Genomic DNA, 24282 nt, shown 5'->3' with positions numbered 1-24282 from the left:
AATTATTGAAACAGTATTGTATTACTAGTCTATATATTACCACTGTAATCAAACCTAGAGTTGTTATAGATACCACCCAACTGGTCAGACATGACGTAGTGACCAGGAGAAATGAATCTATAACGCTTAATTCTGTGCTGAAACATTCCGATGTGTAAGCGACTCATCTTTGTGTTATTTTTGAAGGTCAACATATGAAAACTGATGTTTTGGTCTATTAGTAGTAAGACCTCAGGATCCGGCTTTCGTCGGAATGTTAGCGAGGCTATAGTGAGAATTGAAAGGGAGAAAACAGAGGGAACACTGGACCGGGAAACCGTGAATAAATTCCTAACTGGTGACGTCAGTATTGAAGTTCCACCCAAGAACAGAATAGTACGCATTTTCACCAGTAGTACATTCACTGGTATGTACTATCAATGGAAATACAGTAACTGATATAACAGTTGTTTTTTTCTTTGTTTCCATAATGACGTCATAACATCATTTGCATGGTGATGTTGTCAACGAAAGATACATGATGAGAATATTATTATGTTAGACTTTGAGCAAGTCTATCAAAATGCTGCTTTAACGAATGTTTACATTTTTTAAACAGAATATCCCACACGTGGACACTTGTAAGGCTCGTTTCATCAGTGCTGTATTCCTGAAAATCCATTCAATATCTACAATTTATTAATATTTCTTTCCTTCTATTCTTATATCAGAATTTGTCACTGCGTACATGAACAAATAAAAGTAGATTGTTACTAGTCTATTTATCGACATCATAAGGGATAAGTGAATAAAAACCTTACTTGCTGCTAAATTATTTCAATATAACGTCAGAGAATTACTTTTTGAAATCGCAAGTACGAAGAGGGAGCAGAGTTCACATTCATTTTATGCATTTTCAAAATTCTCCGTGTATTTTTTTTTTTTTTTTTTTTTTCATATTTTGCCAGTTTCATCGAATTCGAGTTTGAAGTCTGTCAACAGGTCGAATCGTTCCTGTTATTTCTGTATATTATTTCCGATTAAATTTCAAACAAATATTTGATGCTATAAGAAGTTTCCTTTTCTGAAAATAATATTTCCACAAAGAATGACATTTGTGTGAAAATTTGATTGTGACAGTAGTTTCAAAGGAATTTTACCTTAGTTCAAGCGGTATTGAAAATCTGACTTAATATTTCACAGTTTCAACATGCGTAATATTTTTAAAAAAAATGTGTTGCGGGGCATGGTTTAAAGATTAATTTAAAATAATCGATTTTCTGGGGGACAGTATCGTTTTGATATTAAGCTATTACAACAGAGAACTGGCATACCTGTAATACCTGTGAAAATTTGATTGTGACAGTAGTTTCAAAGGAATTTTACCTTAGTTCAAGCGGTATTGAAAATCTGACTTAATATTTCACAGTTTCAACATGCGTAATATTAAAAAAAATGTGTTGCGGGGCATGGTTTAAAGATTAATTTAAAATAATCGATTTTCTGGGGGACAGTATCGTTTTGATATTAAGCTATTACAACAGAGAACTGGCATACCTGTAATACCAAACAAGCCCTTCTCTTGGCGGACGTAATGTTGTTTTCTTAAGAGGTTGAATTTAACGAAGATCTTATCACAATAGATCACAGAAATGTCGCGATTTCTTCTTTAGATGTTTTAACGGTATCTTGTATATGAATAACAAAATATGGCAATAAAGATATAAGATGATTAGCGCGATCAATCTTTTCCTTTAACAAAGTAAACAAAGGCAGTTTCGACAGTTGTGAATTGACCATTTCTAGATAGTTTTATGTATGCTTTTACAACTAGTGGAGTTTATAGGATTGTTTTCAATATAACGATTTTAATTTGTCAGTTGAAAGATAAACCCACAATACCGATTTCCGAAAAGTACATGAATATTAAGATATAAATCTAAAAATAAAACACACAGACAAAAGCTAATTTTATCTAATCTGGTGACATCTCCATTGCTTTCTTTATGTGACGTGTTTTTTTCATTTGAAAGACACAATGTACGAAAGAAACTGGTGGATGCAAAGAGCATACCCTGAGCTGCGCTCCTTCTGCCAGATGCGAGGGTACGAGTTTCAGGTGGTGGATATGAGATGGGGAGTCCGAGACGAGGCATCTGATGACCACACTACCTTGGATCTGTGTATGAACGAACTAAGATTATGTCAGGAACTTTCTACCGGTCCGAACTTTATCGTAAGTGTAGAAAATAAGTCTTTTAAGCACTTCGGTACTATCTGCAGCTAAGAAAAATAGGTTGATGAGAAACTACTGTTCTAAATCTTGGAGTTATTTTCACAATTGGTTCTGACTATAAACACAATCCACGATTAATGTTAAGAAAAAAGATCAGTCGTCGTGTTTGTTATCGATCTAGTAATGATGTAGTTTCAGATTTAATTTGCATAATTATCAAAAACAAACGGACAATTGTTGACATGACCTTTGTGAAAATTCATGTCATATCTAATAGTTCTTATTAACACTGATGAGTTACATCCCATACTTTCTATGGCGTGGTAACCAGTATTATTTAGATTTTGTGTAAATGCCATTTCCGTAATTTGAATCAAATTGCGGAGCGTGGAAGAGGTTGACAAGTTTGTCTATCTTTTGTTATGATTTAAATCTTTATGGCGTTGTTTAGTCAATAAGTAAAAGATTTCGATATGATTCAAATACCGTGATATAGTTTGTGTATTAGATTGTACATACGACAACCCACTATCATATTTCATCTGCATTGTACGTTATGAACCGTAAACAACTTTATAACCACACGTCTTTATTTTGGTAGTATCTTCCTAAGCATATGTTTAAACACGTTGTCTTACCATATTTGTATAAACTGATATTTCGTTTTGGTCGATTTTCCTTACAGTCACTCCTTGCTAACAAGTATGGATACCGCGCTCCTCCTCGAACTATCCCCGTGGACCAATTCAATACACTTCTTGGAGTAGTTGAGAACGAATATAACAGAGCTCTCTTAAACAAGTATGATACGATTTGTGATAACATAACATGTGTGTAACAGTTGATAAAAATTCGACAATAAGATTTGACAGAACTAATAAAGGTATCGGAAATTCTGGTTGACAAAATGACGCAAATCTTGACCCCATGTATGTTATAGGAAATCGCTTGTACTCTGCAAATGCTTAGATTAGCAATTTTGATGTAGGCAGGAAGAATGAAGTTATAGTAGCTTCTCTGTAAACAGTATCACACTGGTAAAAATACTAGCCTTTGATTGATATTCATTCCTCAAATCACCACAACATCTCTACCCCGGCCACTCCCCCCGACCTAGGTTAAATCAAATATTTGAATTTGTAATTTCTAATACTGCTGCACTGTTTGAAATCTTGAATCATCAAATTATTAAATCTAAATTATTCATAACAGATGGTACCTCCGGGATGACAATGCGGTGCCCCCAGAATACGTTCTTCAGCCGATTAGTCGTGTACTTCCCAACATTATGAGCAAAGACGCTGAACAGTATAAGGCAGCTAATGATCAGTGGACTAGTGATATAGGTATCATACAGACAACATTGGATCAAGCAGCCCGTCAAAGTCTCCCTGAAAACGAAGCTGAAAAATACTACGTTTCCAGTATGTACTGATGTGGTGCATTGTTATTTCATCATGTTTTGTTCCTATCAAAACACGTGTTGTTATAATGTCGTATGTATACTACGTGTATTTCAGTATAAAGTTATAGAAACGTTATGTTAACCTTGTTAATTAACTTATTTCTATTTATACAGTTACGGAAAAGGAGGTTCAAGCCGGCCTGCTGGACGTCACAGAACCAGAGAAACACTGTCTTTGGTTTTGGCGCACAATCGATGATATTGAGAATCTGAAAAACCAGGATGAAAATATTCGCAGGAAATTTATAGGTATATCGGTGTTAACATTACAGTCATAGGGGTTTAAAATCAATCAACATATAAGTAACATAAATAAAGATATTTTTTGTTAAACTTCATGTTTTCACAACGAATGTACTGTTTGTGTATTGCAAAGTGAAACCACTTTATGACGAAGGAAAACAATATTTGTGATGATGATGATATGATGATGATGATGATGATGATGATATGATGATGATGATGATGATGATTATGCTGCTGCTGCTGCTGCTGATGATGATGATGATGATGATTATGCTGCTGCTGCTGATGATGATGGTGATGATGATGATATGATGATGATGATGATGATGATGATGATGATGATGATATGATGATGATGATGATGATGATTATGCTGCTGCTGCTGATGATGATGGTGATGATGATGATGATGATGATGATGATGATGATGATGATGATGATGATGATGATGATGTTCAATATTTTGCAATATTTTGTCGATAATTTTGACTCACTTTAATTTTTGTAACTTGGTTATTTGAGGAAAAACGGATTTTTAGAAGTTTTTTATCATTAGATATGGATAAAGACGAAGACTACTGGCGTGAATCTAGAAGATTACTCAGTGTCCTGCAGGAGACAAAGATGAAGTCTCGATTGCCACCGCGAAATCTGTATCAGTATAAAGTCAAATGGACTAAAGATGGTAAGTTAAGGAAGTAGAATCCTTATCAAACAACATTATCTTGTCAAGACGCCGTAGGGCATGTGAAATAGCATCAATCAGTCCAGTGGAACAGTTTTTTTGATGGTATATCATCGTCTCGTTCTCACAACAATGACGTCAAAATCATCAGGCGTTAATAGTATTTATATCATAGTTTAAATTCGTAACTTAAAGCATTACTGTTCAGACAGCAGCATTTTCAATTGTAAAGAATTAATATTAATCTATTACCCTACGCTTCACAAGCTTATCACATGTTCCTATAATCCAGTTCTTATTTATTTATTTTTATTCTTCTTGGAATTCTTATTAAGTAGGTTGAATTTTAGTATAACAAAAATGAATAAATATAAGTAAAAAAAATAAATGAATAAATAGATCAGAAAAAATAAAATAATGACAATAGTGTATGGTCAATTTAATGTCACAACATTGATGAACCACGGATGTGACCGTCTGGAAGACAGCACTGTCACAGTATGTTAAAACATGTTTTATTCTTTAGTCCTTTTATGGTATATCCAAATACAGGTATCGATCCGAAAAATGCTCAACACAAAGACTATCTCAAAGCTATGACAGAAAAATTTACGTCTGAAATGGAAAGATTAATTGAAGATGGTATAAAGCAGCGTACTGCCACCGAATTCACCAATCCACTTATACTGGAGTGCTGCCAACACGTGCGCTTCTGTCAACAGAAATGTGAGAACTTCTGTGGAAGGGAGACAACTCTTGCGGTACAGAAATTTGTTGATCACTTGTTGCCATTTTCATTTGTTTTATTTTTTTTCAGATTTTATTTATTAATATATTTATTTGTGTATTTTTCAATTTTACTAATATAAGCCAGATACCGATAAAAATAAGGTTGCAATGTGGTAATCCGATTAACTTCAAGTGATGCCTGGTGCCTAAGCGTTTATACAGAAAATATCATTCTTTGAAATGAAATCTAAAGATATCAAAACAAAGCAAGATTAAATTACAACATATCCTACTTCCAGTATTAAAGTATATTTTTGTTTTCTTCAAAAAGTAATATGATAATATCATAATACTATGGAAATGGTTGAAGCTGGTAAATGTCACTGCATTGTATGTTCCTCATTAACAGTATGATTTAACATTCTTTCTCTTCACACCTGGCAACGTTGTATTTTAAAGCCGATTTTGAGGACTCGTTAAGAATCAAGAAATTGTTTAAAGTCCTGCTATTTGAAGAAATCCCACTTGTAATAAAAAGTGTTTTGTAAATTTATGTCCGTTTCATTCTGCGGAATAAATTCCATTGATTCTATCAATCTGGCCATCGAAGTAGTTAAAGAAACATAAGCAAATAGTTGAAAAAATGTCATAAAATAATCCAACACAAAAATTCAATAAGAGCGTTTCACGTTTTAGTATTAGAGTATGGAGATTAAAATATTGACTTGAAATAATAAACTCACTTTCCATATAAGTTGCCTTAATTTTTTGATGGCCCAAATCCGAAAGCAGAATTCAATGGAAAAACGATTTCGAAACAAGTGTAGAAACCTACCGAAATATGTTTTTGGTTTGCGAATCGATACAATATTATTTTCTGAAATTCAAGTTTTCGTTTTCAAATAGATTTCGTACTGGAGAAAGACAGTGTGTAACAAATTAAGAAAAAGAACTCTGTTCTAATCTCGCGAAAGTTAGAAAACACACATTGTATATTGCTTCTCCGCCTTCCAGATATTTGCCAAAGCTTCAATCTGTAAATAAATAAATAACACAGTCTTACATCATTGAATGTAGTCGTATTTCGAGATGATTAAATATAAGTGGGAAACCGGTCGCATCACCGCAAAATCTGTGGATGTTTGTAAAGGGAAGGTAACTCTAATAGAAAAACCTGATGATATATCAATGACCATTTTCAGCCATTTTTTTGTTTTGTTTTTGTTTTGTTTTGTTTATGATAAATACACGAGTTAGCAAATGCTACGCTGTTTTAAGATTTTGTTTGTTCAATTTGTTAAAATAAACACTTTTCCTTATAGAAAATAGAGGCTTACATCAAATCAGCGAGTACCAAGCCCTTGATTATCCATGGGGCCTCAGGATGTGGCAAAACGTCTCTTGTGGCAATGACCGCCAGCCTCATCAAAACATGGATGTCGAACACAAATCCTACTGTCATACTCCGGTAACATTCGCATAAAAATAATTATGTACTGCAGATGTAAATAACTTGTGTCAATATCGTCAATGATATGAGTATCGTAGTTACTAACGTAATTGATTGAAAGTTACATACACTGAACAATATCGGAAGTGTACAGTTTTGCTTAAAATGGCAGATATAATTGTTAGTATTAATTATAAACCAGCTCATCAGTTTCTATCTTTACGGCTAATGACGTATCAGAAAAGAGTGAGGTTGTGCATCCCTATCATATTAATTAGTATTTACCTTTTTTTTGCCAAATTATTTATTACCTTGTTATTGATATTGTATTATACAATTTGTAGGTTTATTGGAACCACACCCGACAGCTCCAATATCAGTGGACTCCTAATAAATATTATCAAACAGATACATTCTGTCTATAATAAGACATCAAAGATACCAGGGGTAAGATTCATTTGATACTATGTCTTTTTAACGATTCACGTTTTGCGTTATGTATTGAAGTAATCTTTAAGCTTGTCTATCACTCGATGTAGATTCAAGCGATATATGTCTTGCTGTCCATAACTAGAAATGGTTTCTACAGTTATTGTCTGCAAGTTCCTTACGCGATATATTTTCAACAATTATTAATCTATACGTCAATTTGCTTCTAAATGTCTCGAATTTCCAAATGTCTACCTCTCTAGTATACACTTAACTTGCCTGCTAATAATTTAACAAACGTTGAAGACATGGATGTCTTCATTGACCGAATAGAGTCAAAACAACTGTCCGTCATACAATGTTACATCTACAGAGTTAGGATAAAAGTTATCAATTGTTAGTAAATGCAGATGCTGGCAGGAAGGATGGAATTGATTCATTTACCATCAACCATTTTTGTCTCTTACATCGGTTTTATTTTTGCTATTACAAGAGTCTTCGGGAATTGACTAAAGAAACAGAATTGATACTGAAATTCGCTAAAGCATCTCAACCGCTCGTCATCATTTTGGACGCCTTGGATCAGATAGATGCGTCTTACAATGCTCGAAGTTTATCCTGGGTACCTCGGACCCTTCCAAAACACGTCAAATTGATAGTGTCGACACTCGAGGATGCAGACTTTGAATGTTATCCTAAACTAAAGGTAGATATCATTTATAAACATATATCGATATATATTATACACCTATTTGTCTTATGACTTTAAACCAGGATGAAAGTTACACGCATGTGGTAATTATTTAAAGAAAATGATCAATTAGTATGTTGCAGTAGTCGACTGGATCTAGTTAATATTGAAGATGTTTTCAGTTACTAGTAGTCGTAATTTTAATTGTTTGATGAGAATTGACATTGGATGGATGTTTTTCTCTCTGACGATTTATTTAGTAGTCAGTGCTGTAAAAAGGAATTTATTAGGTTGTCTTTGTTTACTCGTAGGAAATACATGTACCTACCAGTACTGGATGCCCAAGTTCATAAAGAGACCATGTACTGATATAACAACGACCTGTATTTCTTCAGTATTTACAGTGTGCAGCTCACAAATGTTTGGATCATACATATAGATTACGATGTTAGAAAGAAAGCTTACTTATAATACAGGGTTTTAGCAGATGTAGGCCGATGAAAATCATGGAGAAGTTTTGCGGTCTTCATAGTGATCACATTAAGAAATATTTTGTTTCTGTCTGCGATATGAAACTGGGCGTATTTGAAGCTCGTTAGTTTGCCTGTTGATTCTTTTTATTGTATACCTTACCCTCATTTGAGAAAGTGACACTACTTGTTTGGGTTGAACAAGGTTTACATGACGGATGTCGTGGATAAACCAGATGACGCTTACTTTTCCGGAACACATGGTTTTATTCTCCTTGTACTTGCAAATCTTTCTTTTGTTTATAGTTTCAGCGAATATAAGTTTGAATTATGATTTTGTTGACTTGTGGGTTTTTTCTTGTTTTTTTTTTTTTTTTTTTTCATCCTTTGACAAAATTGTCTGATAATCATCACTTCTTCAGTTTCTCTGCATTTGACCTGTCTTGATTATTGGCATTGATTTCTAGAATGAGTAGTTTGTTGTAAATTCAATCTTATATGTTACATATATATTTTTTAAAACCATGATACAATTTACATAATCGAAACATAATTAGTATTGACAGTTTCAGCTGGTAAAGTATTCACAGTGATCGATTTCAACCGAATACATGAAGAATTCGATTAGAAATGGATATTTACCAAAGACGTCGATGTAAATGGATATTCCGTCCAAGTTGCGAAACTACTGCTTGTTTTTAGAACTCATTCTACTAACTTTTAACACTATCGTTAGCATCAAAATATCTCTCCTGTGGCCAGTTTGGATAGGCAAAGTTAGTTCGAATACTCCCAGCCAAACAATCTAATCTAATCCAAATCTTGGAACTGAAAGGTCACTGGATCATAGGTTTTGTGTATAGTATTGGGGAAATACACTAGTTACTTCATGATGCTTATTTTCTGTTAATGTTGTAATTTAAACAAATATTTCATTCTGTTCGGTTTTTATCCAGACAAACCTGTGATGACGCAATCAGGGCTGCGCGAACGTTTATAAATCGATCTAGCCTGACCTATAAATTTCTGCAAATTAAGTGGATTATTTCATACAGTTTTTTTCAGAAGCATCCTACGAAATCCTAGCTTGTGCTGAATATCCCTTTAATCAAGTGGAGAGGGTACCTTTATTTAGTTCAGCAGATGGGACATTCTAAAAGTTAATCTTCGTCTACCATAGTATGGGAATACTGTAGTAATCTTATTGATCCTCGCCAGTGTATATTTTTTTAAATATATCCAAATAAATTGGTGTTGGGACGAATGACTATAGTGTTGCATTTAATGCATGTGAGACTCTAAACATGACTTTGATTGTAATATTTCAGGTAATGTTCAAAGATGAAGATCAGTTTGTGTCATTACCGGAACTTACAACTGAAGAAGCCGAGACTATTTTACATCAATGGTTACGCTCCCGTAAAAGAACACTCAGTTTTACACAGATGACCACACTAACCAAATGTGTTCTGCAACGTCCACTGCCGCTTTTTCTGAAACTGTCGATTGAAAGTGCTGCTAAATGGCACTCCTACTGGACTGAAAGTGAAACCATACTGCAGCAGACAGTGCAAGACAGCATCACCTATCTGTTTTCTAAGTTGGAAAGTAAACACGGACAGATGTTCGTGTCGAGGACACTTGGATATCTTACAGCCTGTGCGTATTTTGCAAAATTATGTTGTAAATCAGCAGCATTTCATACCTTAATATGTTTAGATTTAATCAGATGACAAACATAAACTCTGGTTTGAGGAATAACAGAAATGCACTTACAATAATCAAATGTCCTTGGCACCCATAACAGCAATTTTAACAGAATTTAAATTATTTGTTTTCGGTATCTACAGAGATAACACTGTGTCAGTGTAGTCCATTTGTAAAACTTGTACAATTTGGAAAAAATGTATTAAAACTGAAATTATATGAAAGACAAAACTATCATTACTAAAATGCTTACATACAGGTTTCAAAAGTCTGCATTTGAAAGTCCTTTTGACAGTAAAAAGAGCATGCATATACTCTTCGTTGCAACAAAACAAATTGTTTCCAAATTTTGTCTTAACAGACATTCTGAGCGATATCGAAATTGTAAATACATAACCTAATTGTATTTTCGCAATGTGGGTACCAAGTGTATTACAGGAAAACAAAAACGTCAACCAAATAGTTTCATTTTTTCTGTTATTCAATGGAATAAACATTTTCTGTAACTCAGACTTAAATATAGATTAACTTTTTCAAATGTTTGCCATTTCGTTATGTATGTATTATCTACAGCAAGAAATGGCCTGTCAGAGTCGGAACTGGAGGACATCTTGTCCTGTGATGATTCCGTACTGAATGATGTGTACCAGTATTGGGAACCTCCAATCAGACGACTGCCTCCCCTACTGTTGGTGAGACTAAAGACAGACCTGCAACACTACATAGGTGTGTATCCCTTACGTTGGTTTCGGAATTGAGTATATGCATACTCAGTCCAGTTATATTTCGGTAAAATTTCAAATTTGAAATTATCTGTATAGCTACTAGCGATTTGTAGCTATTTGGGCATTGCTACAGATTTCTTCCGCTTAATATTCAATCCTTAATATGAATTAAACGGAGAATAATAAGTTTGTTTTGGTGGGGCAGATAACCTCCATACCGATTCACGTCCGTTCGGGGAATCAAATCCCAGACTTGGAGTGGAAAGGCGAGTGTATTATAATTGCCTCAACTCGACCAAAAAAGGAAGAGAAAAGCGAGAAAATGGTTAAGAAATGAAAATTGATGGAAACAATACCTGTTAATCTGAACCCTTCGCTACGGAGATTAATCGAGATAGGATGGTGTTCCATATCCATATACAAAACAGTAAACATATTGCACTGCTAATCACACTATTCTCTTGGTCGATCACATCGTAACATATCTGGGCGTTTAGTCTTCCGGTCAGCATGATCCATGACATAGTATTTTCCCAGATCTTAAATTAATATGAGGAAAATGCCTGCACTGTTTTAGTTGAAAGAGGCTCTGATGGTATTAGTGTCATGAACTGGTACCATCGCCAGTTCAAGGAGACGGCAGATAATAGATATTGTGGTCTACAAGAGGTTGAACAGGTTCACACAGGACTCGCGGATTTTTTCAATGGCAAATGGGCCAATGGTAGGTAGAAATCACACATGATATAAATAATAAACTTATGGAATACGACCCATTTGTTCATTGATTGAGCGTTCTGCAGTCTATATAAGTTCATTCTGTAATAGTTCAATGTATATATATGGAAAGATATACAGTCTGATCACAGGAAACAGACGGTTTGTATATTGTGGGCATTACATTTGGCATTTACAGAAAAGAAAAAGCCGTACGTCTATAAAGAAAAGCCTGGCGAAGCGGATCGACATGTTTCAAGTCAGCCACTTATCCATAGAGATTCGTACAACTTGCGAAGACTGAATAATGCTCCATATCATCTAGTTATGGAAGGAAATATTTCAGAGCTTAAGAAAACGTGCCTGATGAATTTTGAATTTCTACAGGCTAAAGTTGTAGCTACATCTGTCAGGTATGTGTGCTTACAAGGTAACAATGTTATAATTTGCATACATACGTATTATACATTTATTACGGTTTCTATAAACTCTCTGCCGTCGCCTTTATTTTCAAGAGTCTTGAGTTTCTACTTTGAAATATATCCTCCTCTTTTAACCCTCAGAGTATTCACGACCAGACGATGGCAGGGAAGGAAAGTGTTATCATCTGTCACTCACGTTGATTAAAAAACTAATCTGTTGGTCGATCGCATTAATTATCATCGCGATGAATTGAAGTTAACTTATAAACCAGGAAACGAAGAGAAAGCATATTAGCTTTAACACTATCGCAGTACAAATTCTCAAGAACCGGCAATTATAATAATGAAGGTCACCCCGTAGGAAAATATGAAAACGACTCCCTATTTCTAACGAAAGACGCGGTAAGGCTAACACCAATAGCATCTAAGCAACACAAAACCATAACCCGGATATAGCACTACGTAACACTCAGCTATATGATAGATGCTTTTACTATATACATTTATACATAATCAATTACATCGTGATTAATCATAAATCAAGTCATACAAGGCATCTTGTTATTTATGTCAAGCTAATTAATCTGATGTTTCAAGCTCTTGATGTGTACATGTTAATACATCCCAACGCTATTTTCTTAAGATTTAATGTTCAAATTTTAGAAATAAAACATGCCTCAGGTTTTTTTTTATGATATTTGCCTTCACTGCCATTGCTGCTGACGTCACGAGTAGTGTTCTTAATTCAGAAGAATGTATAAGGATTTGAGAGTTTCATTATCATTTTGATACCTTGCGCCATGGAATGGTCTAAGTAAGCGCAATATGATTATTCTCGGAAAAGGATCTTTCTTTCAATTCTAATGAAATATTAAACACGTATAACAAGCCCTTGTTGCTTATGATATCTATTTGTATTTTAGACATATTCTTGACGACTTCGCCTTTGCCAGAAAAAAATTCCCCAACGATTCGGTCTTGGACATCGTTGGAGCAGCATTGGAGATGTCCCAAGGTGCACTGCAGTACGATCCAATGCAGCTGGCACCGCAACTGTTAGACAGACTATCTGGAGAAGCGGTATTGAACTATTGGTCTATTGAGTCGTTTCATAGCTTTCTCACAGTCTGATTACAATTACAAGGTATTCCAAGTAGTCACATCATAGAGAAAACATACAAAGTAAGTCGGTATTACACAAGTCAGTAGCTGTATTTCGTCAACTGGATACCATTTATATAATGATCATTAGAATTTACTTTTGGTCTAAAAGTCTTACCATAGCATCATTTATGCGCTGTGTTGCGATGTCATTTAATACATCTTGTTTATTTACTTTAGAACACTGCTGATCTCCTGAATCAGTGTCAACAGTGCAGTGTACCCTACCTGGCACCTGACCAGGAAGTCCTTATAAAGCCGGGTGGTCAATTAGTATTCTGCCTGACTGGACACCATGGCCCTGTTACTTCAGTAGATGTCCGAGGAGACGGAAAGCTAGCTGTATCTTGTATGCATCTCACATTTTTACAGTCTTTTTTGTTCTGTCTAGTGAAGAGCGTTGCGGTCGTCATAGTGTGACAGGTAGACTGAAGAAATCCGTAGTGAAAAATCAAGTTTTTTTAAAGTTTGAGCAGATCAATGTCTCTAACAGAAGAATACAAAAGTTGTAAAATATGATGTGGCGACCCAACATTTCAAACATATAAAACATTCATTCTACACGATGAAATGGAAACATCGAAATACATGTGATTTGAATTGTACTTAAATACACTAAAACATATCGGAATGAGTTTGACACATTAGGCATCGCAGTAGGCAACAGAATTCATAAAAGTACGTGCACGTGTTTTTTCCCAATCAAATATACGGTGAAATGAAACCAAATCATAAGGTTTGTGTGTAGCTATGGTGTCAAGTTGGAATTGTATTTGCATATGCATTTATTTATTTATTTTGATCGAAATTATCCATACCATCAATAATTACAATTAAAGTAAGCTAACTAGTAACATTGTAAATTAATCCTTTGTATAGAAGAAATGGCATGTTTTACGTTAAACAACTGGTGTGAACTTTCGAATTATGGTGTGCATCCCACCTTTTTGTAATGAAAATTCCTTTTTTTTAAGGTTCAGATGATAATGAAAATTCTGTGAAGACATGGGACCTAATTGAAGGGAGATTACACAGGTCATACGATGGGATTAACGATGAACCCACTCGCGTCCGATTCATTTGTAATGACAAGACAATTCTGGTGGACTATGTTGTCAGTTATACTGTCATACAGGAGTCTGGTGAGGTTGCGTTCTCCATAGATAGAGAGAACGGCGGTCAGTCGATAGTAGGAGGAAAAGGAAAAACATTACTTGCTTTGTTTTACAATGCGACTGTACAAGTTTATGACTTGGAAAATGGTGAATCTGTGACAAAATTTGATCTATCTGACCCCTCTACACAGTTCTGTGATCATAGCATGACTACATTTACAGCCAGTAAGTATATGTTAGTTGAAAATAATAATATGCAGAAGCTCGTTATAAGTGGTTAATATATCATCCCTATTTCCAGTTGAATATGCAAATTATAAATAAGCTGTACTCAAATCCACTCTGTCATAAACAAAATGGTTTAATTTGATATCATTCTTTCAAATCATTTTTGTAATAGGACCAAAGAACTGTCAAACATATTAATCGTAATAGTGATACTTTCCAGCGTCCGAGAATTTTGCGGTCTTAACAGACAGTGGCCAACACTACGTCATAGTGTTCAGTTTTGCTGACCAGACTGTGAGTGAATGGTTTCAGATATTCAATCCCAAACCTGAAAGTAACCAAGCAGATCTCCAGATAGATGCTATAGCGATCACACCGGATGAGAAACAATTTATCCTCTCAAGCTCTCGGGACAATGACCTACACATATACGACCTGGTCACCCGGAACAAGATTGGATTGATAAAAGGTACTACATATGCTGCCTTTTTCTACTTCCGTTGAGCCTATGTACTCTTAACTTGGTTAAATGTTTATTGTTCTTATTATAAGCCATTTTTATAGGTTGGTAAATATTTAATGATTCTTTAATATTTTAGGTTTAAAGGCGGATTTTGCTCAAAACTATAGGATATCAGAAAATGGAAATCTGCTATACTTTCCGGGAGATGGAATCGTTGTATGGGATCTCGCGAAGAAGCAGCGTTCATGTATCTTTTCTCATCTAAGTTGTGTGAGCGATGCCATATGCTGGTCATGGAAAACCATGGTAACAACAATTGAGGACGACTCAACAATTTATGTGTGGGATATGGAAAAGAAAGAGAAAGAAACAAAAAACAAAATCCCTGTTTTGGGACACAAAATAAGGTAGGATGTTGTCATGTGAATGGTAAAATTTTGATAAACTGATGAACTTGAAGATCCGGTGCAATCTGCCCGATCCAACTTATTATCATTTGGAGTGTTTTTATAACGCTTTCGTTGTGTACTTGTAAAGTAAGATTTACTTTACGATTCACTACATTTTTCGAAAACAAGAGTCTTCCTTCAAAATACACTTGTTATATTTTTATCTTTATTTATTTATTCTACAGACCCAGGATAACAACTATACAACACCAGTATAAACTATCACTGTCAGTTATGCATGTAATACAGACTAAAAGATACACTTGGGTAGTGCAGGGACTAGTGAAGTGTTTATGATATTTGTTTTCTTTAGATTTACCCAGAACTCTTACCGGAATAAACAAAATATATCACAATCTGGTGTAAAACCAAGAGAGTTAAAATTGCAGTTGAATATGACAATTTAGAAATTGTTTTTCATAATTTGTTTATTTCAGTTAAATCCTTGTCTAACAACAACGAATCTTTAACCATATTGGTTGATGAAACAAAAGACGCTTACTCTTCCGGAACACTTTGTCTTATTCTCCTTATACATTTTCATGAGTTTCCATATAAGTCATTATTTTATTCATGTTTTATGGAATTTGAGTTTGGATTGTGATTATGTTATTATATCAGCACTGATAAATAATTTCATAATTCCCAAGTTAAACAAAAAAAACTCAAATGCATGAAAAATACACGACATTTACAATTTGTTAGTATATGAGTAAGTGCTAAATGCATAGCCCCTTGTTGGGTAACTACAGTTTGACATTAAATGATATGCATTTGACATTATACTTTTTTTAATGTTCAAATAGAATATATCGGTAAACACATTTTATCTACATATGTCTTGACTTACATTATGGGTGTATAGTACATTTAATAAATTGTGAAACTAAAGGCGAATGATTCCTACCTCCTCCTTTATGTTTTTAAATGAATCAATCTATTGTCTTTTGCAGATACTTCCTGCCACTTCGTGGCTCCCGTTACGTAGTGGTTGTAGCACAGATACACCGCAATGACAAAGACAGTTGCAACCTTCAAGTGTATGATGTTCAGAAAAAAAATGTTGTCCGTAGCACGATGTTGGTGAGTACTAACACGCAAAAATTATGTGACTAAGATGTTTCATCATTAATATTCATGTATTACAAGACTAATTATGAATTTATTTCCATCATACACCATCTTAGTCCATTTGTGATATTTTAGACTAAAACTATCAAAAAGCACAAAAAAAAAAAAAAAAAAATTCATGGAAGAGTCGATGCGGTTACAAGTAAATAAAGTTGGCATACTGGTTAACTTTAAACGATTTTAAATCAAATGATCCTCGCGTATATGCAGAATTAGGTTTACCATGAGTAAAAAAACATTTCCATTAACAAGTTATATACACCTGGTAATCTTGCTTACATGTCTTCTTAACTGCAGCTATAACCAGAAAGTTCGGTGCCATCGTGCCTGCCTTGCGTCTAAGTAAATGGTCATTAGAAACATCTGTCTACGATGTTATGATAAATGATTCAATTTCTTAATACTTATACTACCTGATAGAGTATAACAAATGAATAACTACTAGCATCAATGGTAAAACGTATTTAACCTGACAACCTGACTAACCTTATTAATCCTTGCAATTAATATAATGTATACCTGACTATTTGATGACTTATCTTTACCTAAACGGCCTTTAATGATTGACAATGAGCTACAATATCAAGCTTACATTGTTACCATCAATGGATACTTTAATATGCTTGTGTGTCAAGCTACCAAATGTGAGTTTTATCTTCACATGATATTTGTCATGCTTGAAATCTGCGAAGTTGCATGCTTTACTTTGTGCTTTGATTCCATGTGATCTCATAGAAACTATCTATTTCAGGACAAGCCTCCCGGGGTGATTAAGATCCTTGACGACAAACGTATAGCTATTGTCACCTCAAACAGGAAAATCAAGACCATCAACTTAGACAACATGACTGTTGATAAAGTGATGGACGGTGATGTATCGGGCTTCACTATAGATATACATGTCAGATATGACGGGACAGGTACGTAGTTGATCATCTGCGATATAACATAGATACTTGAGACTGTTAAATGAAATTGAATCGCGAAAACTTTTTTTCTAAGTCATACGATGAAACTTCAAGAACCAACATCTCACATAACACTATACCTCTTAAACCAACGTCTAACATAACACGATACTTCTAGAACCAACATCTCACGTAACACGATACTTCCAGAACCAACATCTCAAGTAACACGATACTTCTAGAACCAACGTCTAACATAACATGATACTTCTAGAACCAACGTCTAACATAAATTGATACTTCTAGAACCAACGTCTAACATAACACGATACTTCTAGAACCAACGTCTAACATAACACGATACTTCTAGAACCAACGTCTAACATAACATGATACTTCTAGAACCAACGTCTAACATAACACGTTACTTCTAGAACCAACGTCTAACATAACATGATACTTCTAGAACCAACGTCTAACATAACATGATACTTCTAGAACCAACGTCTAACATAACACGATACTTCTAGAACCAACGTCTAACATAACACGATACTTCTAGAACCAACGTCTAACATAACATGATACTTCTAGAACCAACGTCTAACATAACACGTTACTTCTAGAACCAACGTCTAACATAACATGATACTTCTAGAACCAACGTCTAACATAACATGATACTTCTAGAACCAACGTCTAACATAACATGATACTTCTAGAACCAACGTCTAACATAACACGATACTTCTAGAACCAACGTCTAACATAACACGATACTTCTAGAACCAACGTCTAACATAACACGATACTTCTAGAACCAACGTCTAACATAACACGTTACTTCTAGAACCAACGTCTAACATAACACGATACTTCTAGAACCAACGTCTAACATAACACGTTACTTCTAGAACCAACGTCTAACATAACACGTTACTTCTAGAACCAACGTCTAACATAACACGATACTTCTAGAACCAACGTCTAACATAACACGTTACTTCTAGAACCAACATCTCAAGTAACACTATACTGCTAGAACCAACATCTCAAGTAACACGATACTTCTTGAGCCAACATCTCACGTAACACGATACTTCTTGAGCCAACATCTCACGTAACACGATACTTCTTGAGTTGAGCCAACATCTCACGTAACACGATACTTCTAGAACCAACATCTCAAGTAACACGATACTTCTAGAACCAACATCTCAAGTAACACGATACTTCTAGAACCAACATCTCAAGTAACACGATACTTCTAGAACCAACATCTCAAGTAACACGATACTTCTTGAGCCAACATCTCACATAACACTATACCTCTTAAACCAACGTCTAACATAACATGATACTTCCAGAACCAACATCTCACGTAACACGATACTTCTTGAGCCAACATCTCACGTAACACGATACTTCTTGAGTTGAGCCAACATCTCACGTAACACGATACTTCTAGAACCAACATCTCACATAACACGTTACTTCTAGAACCAACATCGCACATAACACGTTACTTCTAGAACCAACATCGCACATAACACGTTACTTCTAGAACCAACATCTCAAGTAACACGATACTTCTTGAGCCAACATCTCACATAACACTATACCTCTTAAACCATCGTCTAACATAACACGATACTTCCAGAACCAACATCTCAAGTAACACGTTACTTCTAGAACCAACATCTCACATAACACGATACTGCTAGAACCAACATTTCAAGTAACACGATACTTCTAGAACCAACATCTCACATAACACGATACTGCTAGAACCAACATCTCAAGTAACACGATACTGCTAGAACCAACATCTCAAGTAACACGATATTCCTAGAACCAACATCTCACATAACACGATACTCCTAGAACCAACATCTCACATAACACGATTCTCCTAGAACCAACATCTCACATAACACGATACTCCTTGAACCGACATCTCACATAACACAATACTTCTAGAACCAACATTGCACTTCAGACGAAACCTCCAGAACAAACATCATTCAAACTTGGTTGAAAAAAAAATGCATCATACAAAACTCCTTGAACGAACTCACCTTTCAACCTTTCATGGAATACGTCGTCGCAACATCATAATTGTGAATGGATTGTAATTCATAGATACACTTTAAACTGATTTCGTGATATTGGTGAAATGTATGGAATTAGAGAATGCCGATTTCTGACGCTTTAACCTAAGCAGTTCATAACGCATTATGAATTTGGTATGGTAGGGCATTTACTCAATGGTTTGCATAAACATTCAACTCATGACTTTTATCACAAAACAAAATTTGAAAACTTTCCAGAACATCATGATCTCAATATATTTTGAAGTTGCTGATAAATTCTGAAATATGTTTCATAGTGACGTTAACATGTTTTCATTCGATAATTACATCAATATATGAAATGGGATCACGGGGCATACATAAATTACAAAGACGGTAATTTTACTGTTTTACCTGTGGTAAGTGTCTTGTCAGAACGCTAACACAACTTTTTTGTTAATCATCTACAATTCAGTTTGCTGCACTACAATAAAGAAAAGTTATTTTCATTCGGTTTGCTGTTTATTTCATTTAGCTTTTTCACATACTAGTCAATGAAAACTGAATGAACTATTGATGATAAGATTATGAAAACATAAAATACATTCAAATTAGCATAAAAAAACACACGATCATATATATCTGAAAATACCACTGCTGTAGTTGTAGACCTTTGCTGTATTGTATTCTTCAGAAATACTCACACAAACAAGAGGACGAAAACACTTTAAGAGATATGATGCAAAGACCGGAAAGACTAAGGATATCATCCGCAGGCCAGTTTTCGTGAAGACAGATCGTCCATTTGAGGAGATGTTCTATGTAATTGTTAACCATTATTTCTAATTTACGTATTTTAATATATCGGGTTATACATATGCATTTGACATTCTCTTAAAAATGTCAGATATTAAATTATGACGTTAGTGCAATTTCATCATCAAGATTGCGGTATCTCTTTCAATCATTTTCGCTTTTCTTCATTTGCCTACTAGACCTTAGATTTTAAGCCACTAGCAAGGGTCACAGGATTCAGAAGGAAGAAACAGTTGTATGATGACAATTCTTTCATCGTTTGACTCTAATTGTATAATTCTCTATCAGTATTGAAATGCGGTATTCATTTCAGTCCGTGGTGCTTTTCTCATTTATTCAACGATTAGGTAAGCAAAGATTGGAATGTTTTGGCAGCACGAATATTGAAAGGTCCTTGGCTTTTGTTTGACATAAGAACTTTTCAGTGCATCTTCGCGATCCCACAAGAGCATTCCTACAATGATATATCTGTTGCGAAGGCGGCCCTGTCAGACGATGGGCAATCATTCCTATTTGGCGTTTCTTCTAACATTAAGCGTTCGGTGATGACCAGAACGGACAAGGAAACACCCACAGCTTTTGTCATTTGGGACGTCGGCAAATGTAAGAAGTATTCACACTATCTCAGAACTTTCAGTCTGCTTTTCAAATTTTGGTGCCCTTCCAGACATGTTATTTTTTTTTCACCTTCTCTGACTCTCTTCCATTTTTTTTTTTTTTTTTTTATCATTAAGATAACTACTTAGGTCAAGGTCGCTGTTTATCACTAACTGAAAATTCATTTCGACATTTCGATTTTCCTGTGTTTATACATCTCAAAATACAAATCACTAAAAAGTCCCTGGAGTATTATTGGTCAGCGACATTCGGGTAAACATTTTTACAGGTGAAATGGTGGCACAGTGTGACGATGTTGAGTACCAGCAAAACTACGCAGAGATCGACAACAGAAAGGGCCTGGATGTTTCTGTGGACGAAATACACGTTATCGACGCAAACCGACTGCTAACTGCACACGATGATTTCGTTCTCAGAGTTTGGAACAGAAAAACAGGTAAAGGAAGACATTATGAAAAATACTTACACTTAAACAGAAACTGCGACAATGGTTCTGCTAGCTGCGGTCGGAAGCCATATGAAGATGTCCGATTAACTCCACATATGTGGAAAAATGTTTTCCCCGTGTTTTAGCCTTAATTTATTTGAAATAGAAAAATATTTCAAGACATGTTTGGTGACGCCAATTTGTAAATGTCGGGGTCCGTGTAAATATTGACAAGTACGTGAGATAAGTACATTGTTTTTAATTTATATAACAAACCGTTATGTAATTCAAATGTTACCCAACACGATAAGCGCCATTCCGTTGAATATTATATAACTTTTATTCAATTGGTTTTATACATCGCACTCGTATGGTATATTAGCGAATACAAGGTAGCAATTTACACAATCGAGTTTAACTTATCGTACTCGTGTATGGGTATACCGTACCATTTCTGTGGATAAACTATGTAGAATATGTCAAGGGTATAGCTTACAGAATTTAATTTAGATCAAATCGTTTGTGATTTTCAGGTGATTTGGTTAGCCGCCTTGAGGGACATAACAGTGCTGTCGATGTTTGTATGAAGGAAACGGGACCTTATTTTTTCTCGTATGAATTGGAAAATGCTATTCGGGTCTGGGAAAAATCTACACTTAGATGTCTAGCTAGCTTCCGATTAGAAAATACGGTAAGAAAGATGTCATTAATTTGTTCAGTCAGCTTTCGTTTAGCAAATACGTTAAGAAAGATACCATCACTTTATCTGGCTAATTTGCTTCATCAGATAATTATATTATCCCAATGTGTACCATATCCATTAGGATATATTTTTTTTCGTCAGTTTAAATTAAGACCTTGTTAGAGTATTGACAGTATGTAAGCTAAAAATTAACTTCTCGTTTATCATTTATGTAAGACAAAGTATCATTTTAACATGAACTTGCAGTTAATTGTCTTTTCAAAGTCTTTTCCGTCGATCATAAAATCTCGTTCACAACTTTACATAAGAATATTATATAAATCAGATCGAAGAGAGACCTTAACGCTACTCCTTAGTTTCCCTTAATGCAAAAACATCCAAAACAAATATGTTATATTTTATTCTTTTTCATTTAATACATCTTAATTCATCTCCTTTACTCGTCTGATTATTAGTATTACAGTTAGGTATTCCATTTAAAATAAACATTTTGATAATATCTATTAATATTTATTATGGTTTTTATGAGAGGTGAGTGTTTTAACATTGGTGCTTGTGAGATTTTCTTTCTTTTTTTTCCACGTGTAAAATGACATTTTTAGATTGTTGCCTGCCGAATGTGCGAGGACAGCCAACACATCATTACGTCAACTAGAAGTCCAACTGCCCGTCTAGTATATTGGCGTCTGAAGGCGGAAAACCTCCAGACTAGGGACGTCACAGGGCCTGAGCTGTTCAAAGGCATAGGTGAGAGAATTCATTTCTAATTCATTTGTTTATAAAAGCTTGAATAAATGAATAAAACGGAATCCACTCTTCAGGTTTGTGCTACACATCATATTGAGTGCAAAATCGGGCCGGGTACAACCAAGTCGTATATCATTAATAGCAAATCCGTTTCGTACCAGTTTTTACTGTAAGCATTTTCGTTATCAATCTATCTCGAAATTTCAACTGTTCGTTTTTTTCAATATTATTTACATGTTTTCTGTTATACATTCATTGATTATCTAGAGTCTATAGTTACGGCTTTATTTTGTAGGTATTTTACGTTAAATCGGTGAATATATCAACATGAAAACTTATGTTATTTTAATAAAAATCATGTGGTCGCGAGCCTTTCTATAGACTCGTCCATAGACGTTAATGTTGGGAACTAACGAAATCAATTAGATTACAGAGCCAGCTAGTGTCAATTCGGTTCAGTGATGCATAGTTTTATTATCATTTATTTATTTTTAAAGGAAGTTCGTAATGATGATATATATGTTCTTTATATTTACATTTATCATAGTGACAAAGGCAAATTTAGATGTCGAAACAACGTCAGACAACATGTATACTGAGGATGATCCGGACACGGACGCGGACACGGACTATTAAGCCACAGAGTCAAACGGGATCGGCACGTTCCGATAAGAAACAATATGTATTACAATGACTTGGGATTTCCCTCGATGTAGCCCGGACATATGCTATCCTTCGTCACCATTACAAAACCTATTGGTTCTCATCCGAAAATCTGCATCACTAAATAACATATCGGAGACAATTTGCTCCTAATTGTGAATGTTTTTGAAATCAAGATTTTTTTCTTTATATTTTTTCTCTGTCATTATGAAGAATATGCTGTGAAAAAATCACCTTATTTAAGTGTTTATAACTGAAAACAATTTCAGTTTATTATCTTCATTGTTATTGTCTTGGTTTGATTGGTACAAAAGAAATAAAAGTGATTTTTTAATCACTGTACAAAATCATAGAGCTATTCCATCTGCATATGTAAATCAACGAGATCCTAGCATTTTTATGTTTGTATTGCGCAGTAAGATTCATGCGCGACCATTTAACATAAAGATGTTTGCTTTAACAAGCATATATAAGAGGAAAGGATCACTAAAAAACCCCAAAAAGTTACTTCTATTTCTACGTAGTTGTAGTTTTTGTTGATGTGTATCAATTTCTGAATAAATGAAGGTAAAAAGCAGATTTCTTATATAACCTAAAATATATATCTAGCTATCTCGTAATAACGAGACAGCGTAAGTCGTTATAACGAGATAACTTCTCTCGTAATAACGATATTGCATAAGTCGTTGAAACAACCTGTCAAGGTATATTTGCAGAAAAGCAATATTGAATTTGATAAGCAATTAATTGTCTACCCACTAATTCCAAATAACATTGCCATTTTCTTAAATAGAGATAGAAGTTGTAGGGATTTTCATACTCAGATGAAA

The 24282-nt window shown here is 34.6% G+C and overlaps 1 protein-coding gene across 1 annotated transcript; it reads left to right on the top strand.

Moving 5' to 3' along the window:
* Positions 1-204: 204 nt before the first annotated feature.
* On the top strand, positions 205-23425 carry LOC132550947 (NACHT domain- and WD repeat-containing protein 1-like). The gene is made up of 27 exons (XM_060215048.1): positions 205-406; positions 2013-2215; positions 2901-3016; positions 3428-3639; positions 3795-3929; positions 4483-4611; positions 5164-5372; positions 6663-6808; positions 7135-7237; positions 7713-7925; positions 9709-10039; positions 10661-10813; positions 11390-11536; positions 11729-11942; positions 12875-13031; positions 13293-13461; positions 14087-14452; positions 14676-14924; positions 15055-15325; positions 16321-16450; positions 17250-17418; positions 20173-20300; positions 20642-20897; positions 21181-21348; positions 21873-22030; positions 22645-22789; positions 23337-23425. The coding sequence occupies exons 1-27, from the start codon at positions 205-207 to the stop codon at positions 23423-23425; spliced, it is 4968 nt and encodes a 1655-aa protein (XP_060071031.1).
* Positions 23426-24282: the final 857 nt, after the last annotated feature.

Source organism: Ylistrum balloti, unplaced genomic scaffold (assembly GCF_031769215.1).
Source record: "Ylistrum balloti isolate Yb309-2 unplaced genomic scaffold, AGI_CSIRO_Ybal_v1 Utg370158, whole genome shotgun sequence".
NCBI classification, from domain to species: Eukaryota; Metazoa; Mollusca; class Bivalvia; order Pectinida; family Pectinidae; genus Ylistrum; species Ylistrum balloti.
The sequence above is the reverse complement of the archived record's forward strand: the minus strand, read 5'-3'. Positions and strand labels throughout refer to the sequence as shown.

What these genes read in the sequence shown, in the direction of transcription:
- LOC132550947 (XM_060215048.1), top strand. Translation starts at nt 205, where the DNA reads ATGTTTTGGTCTATTAGTAGTAAGACCTCAGGATCCGGCTTTCGTCGG. An exon ending in AGTCAAATGGACTAAAGATG is followed by an intron (nt 4,612 to 5,163) that starts GTAAGTTAAGGA and finishes ATCCAAATACAG; the next exon opens with GTATCGATCCGAAAAATGCT. An exon ending in ACTTGGATATCTTACAGCCT is followed by an intron (nt 10,040 to 10,660) that starts GTGCGTATTTTG and finishes TATTATCTACAG; the next exon opens with CAAGAAATGGCCTGTCAGAG.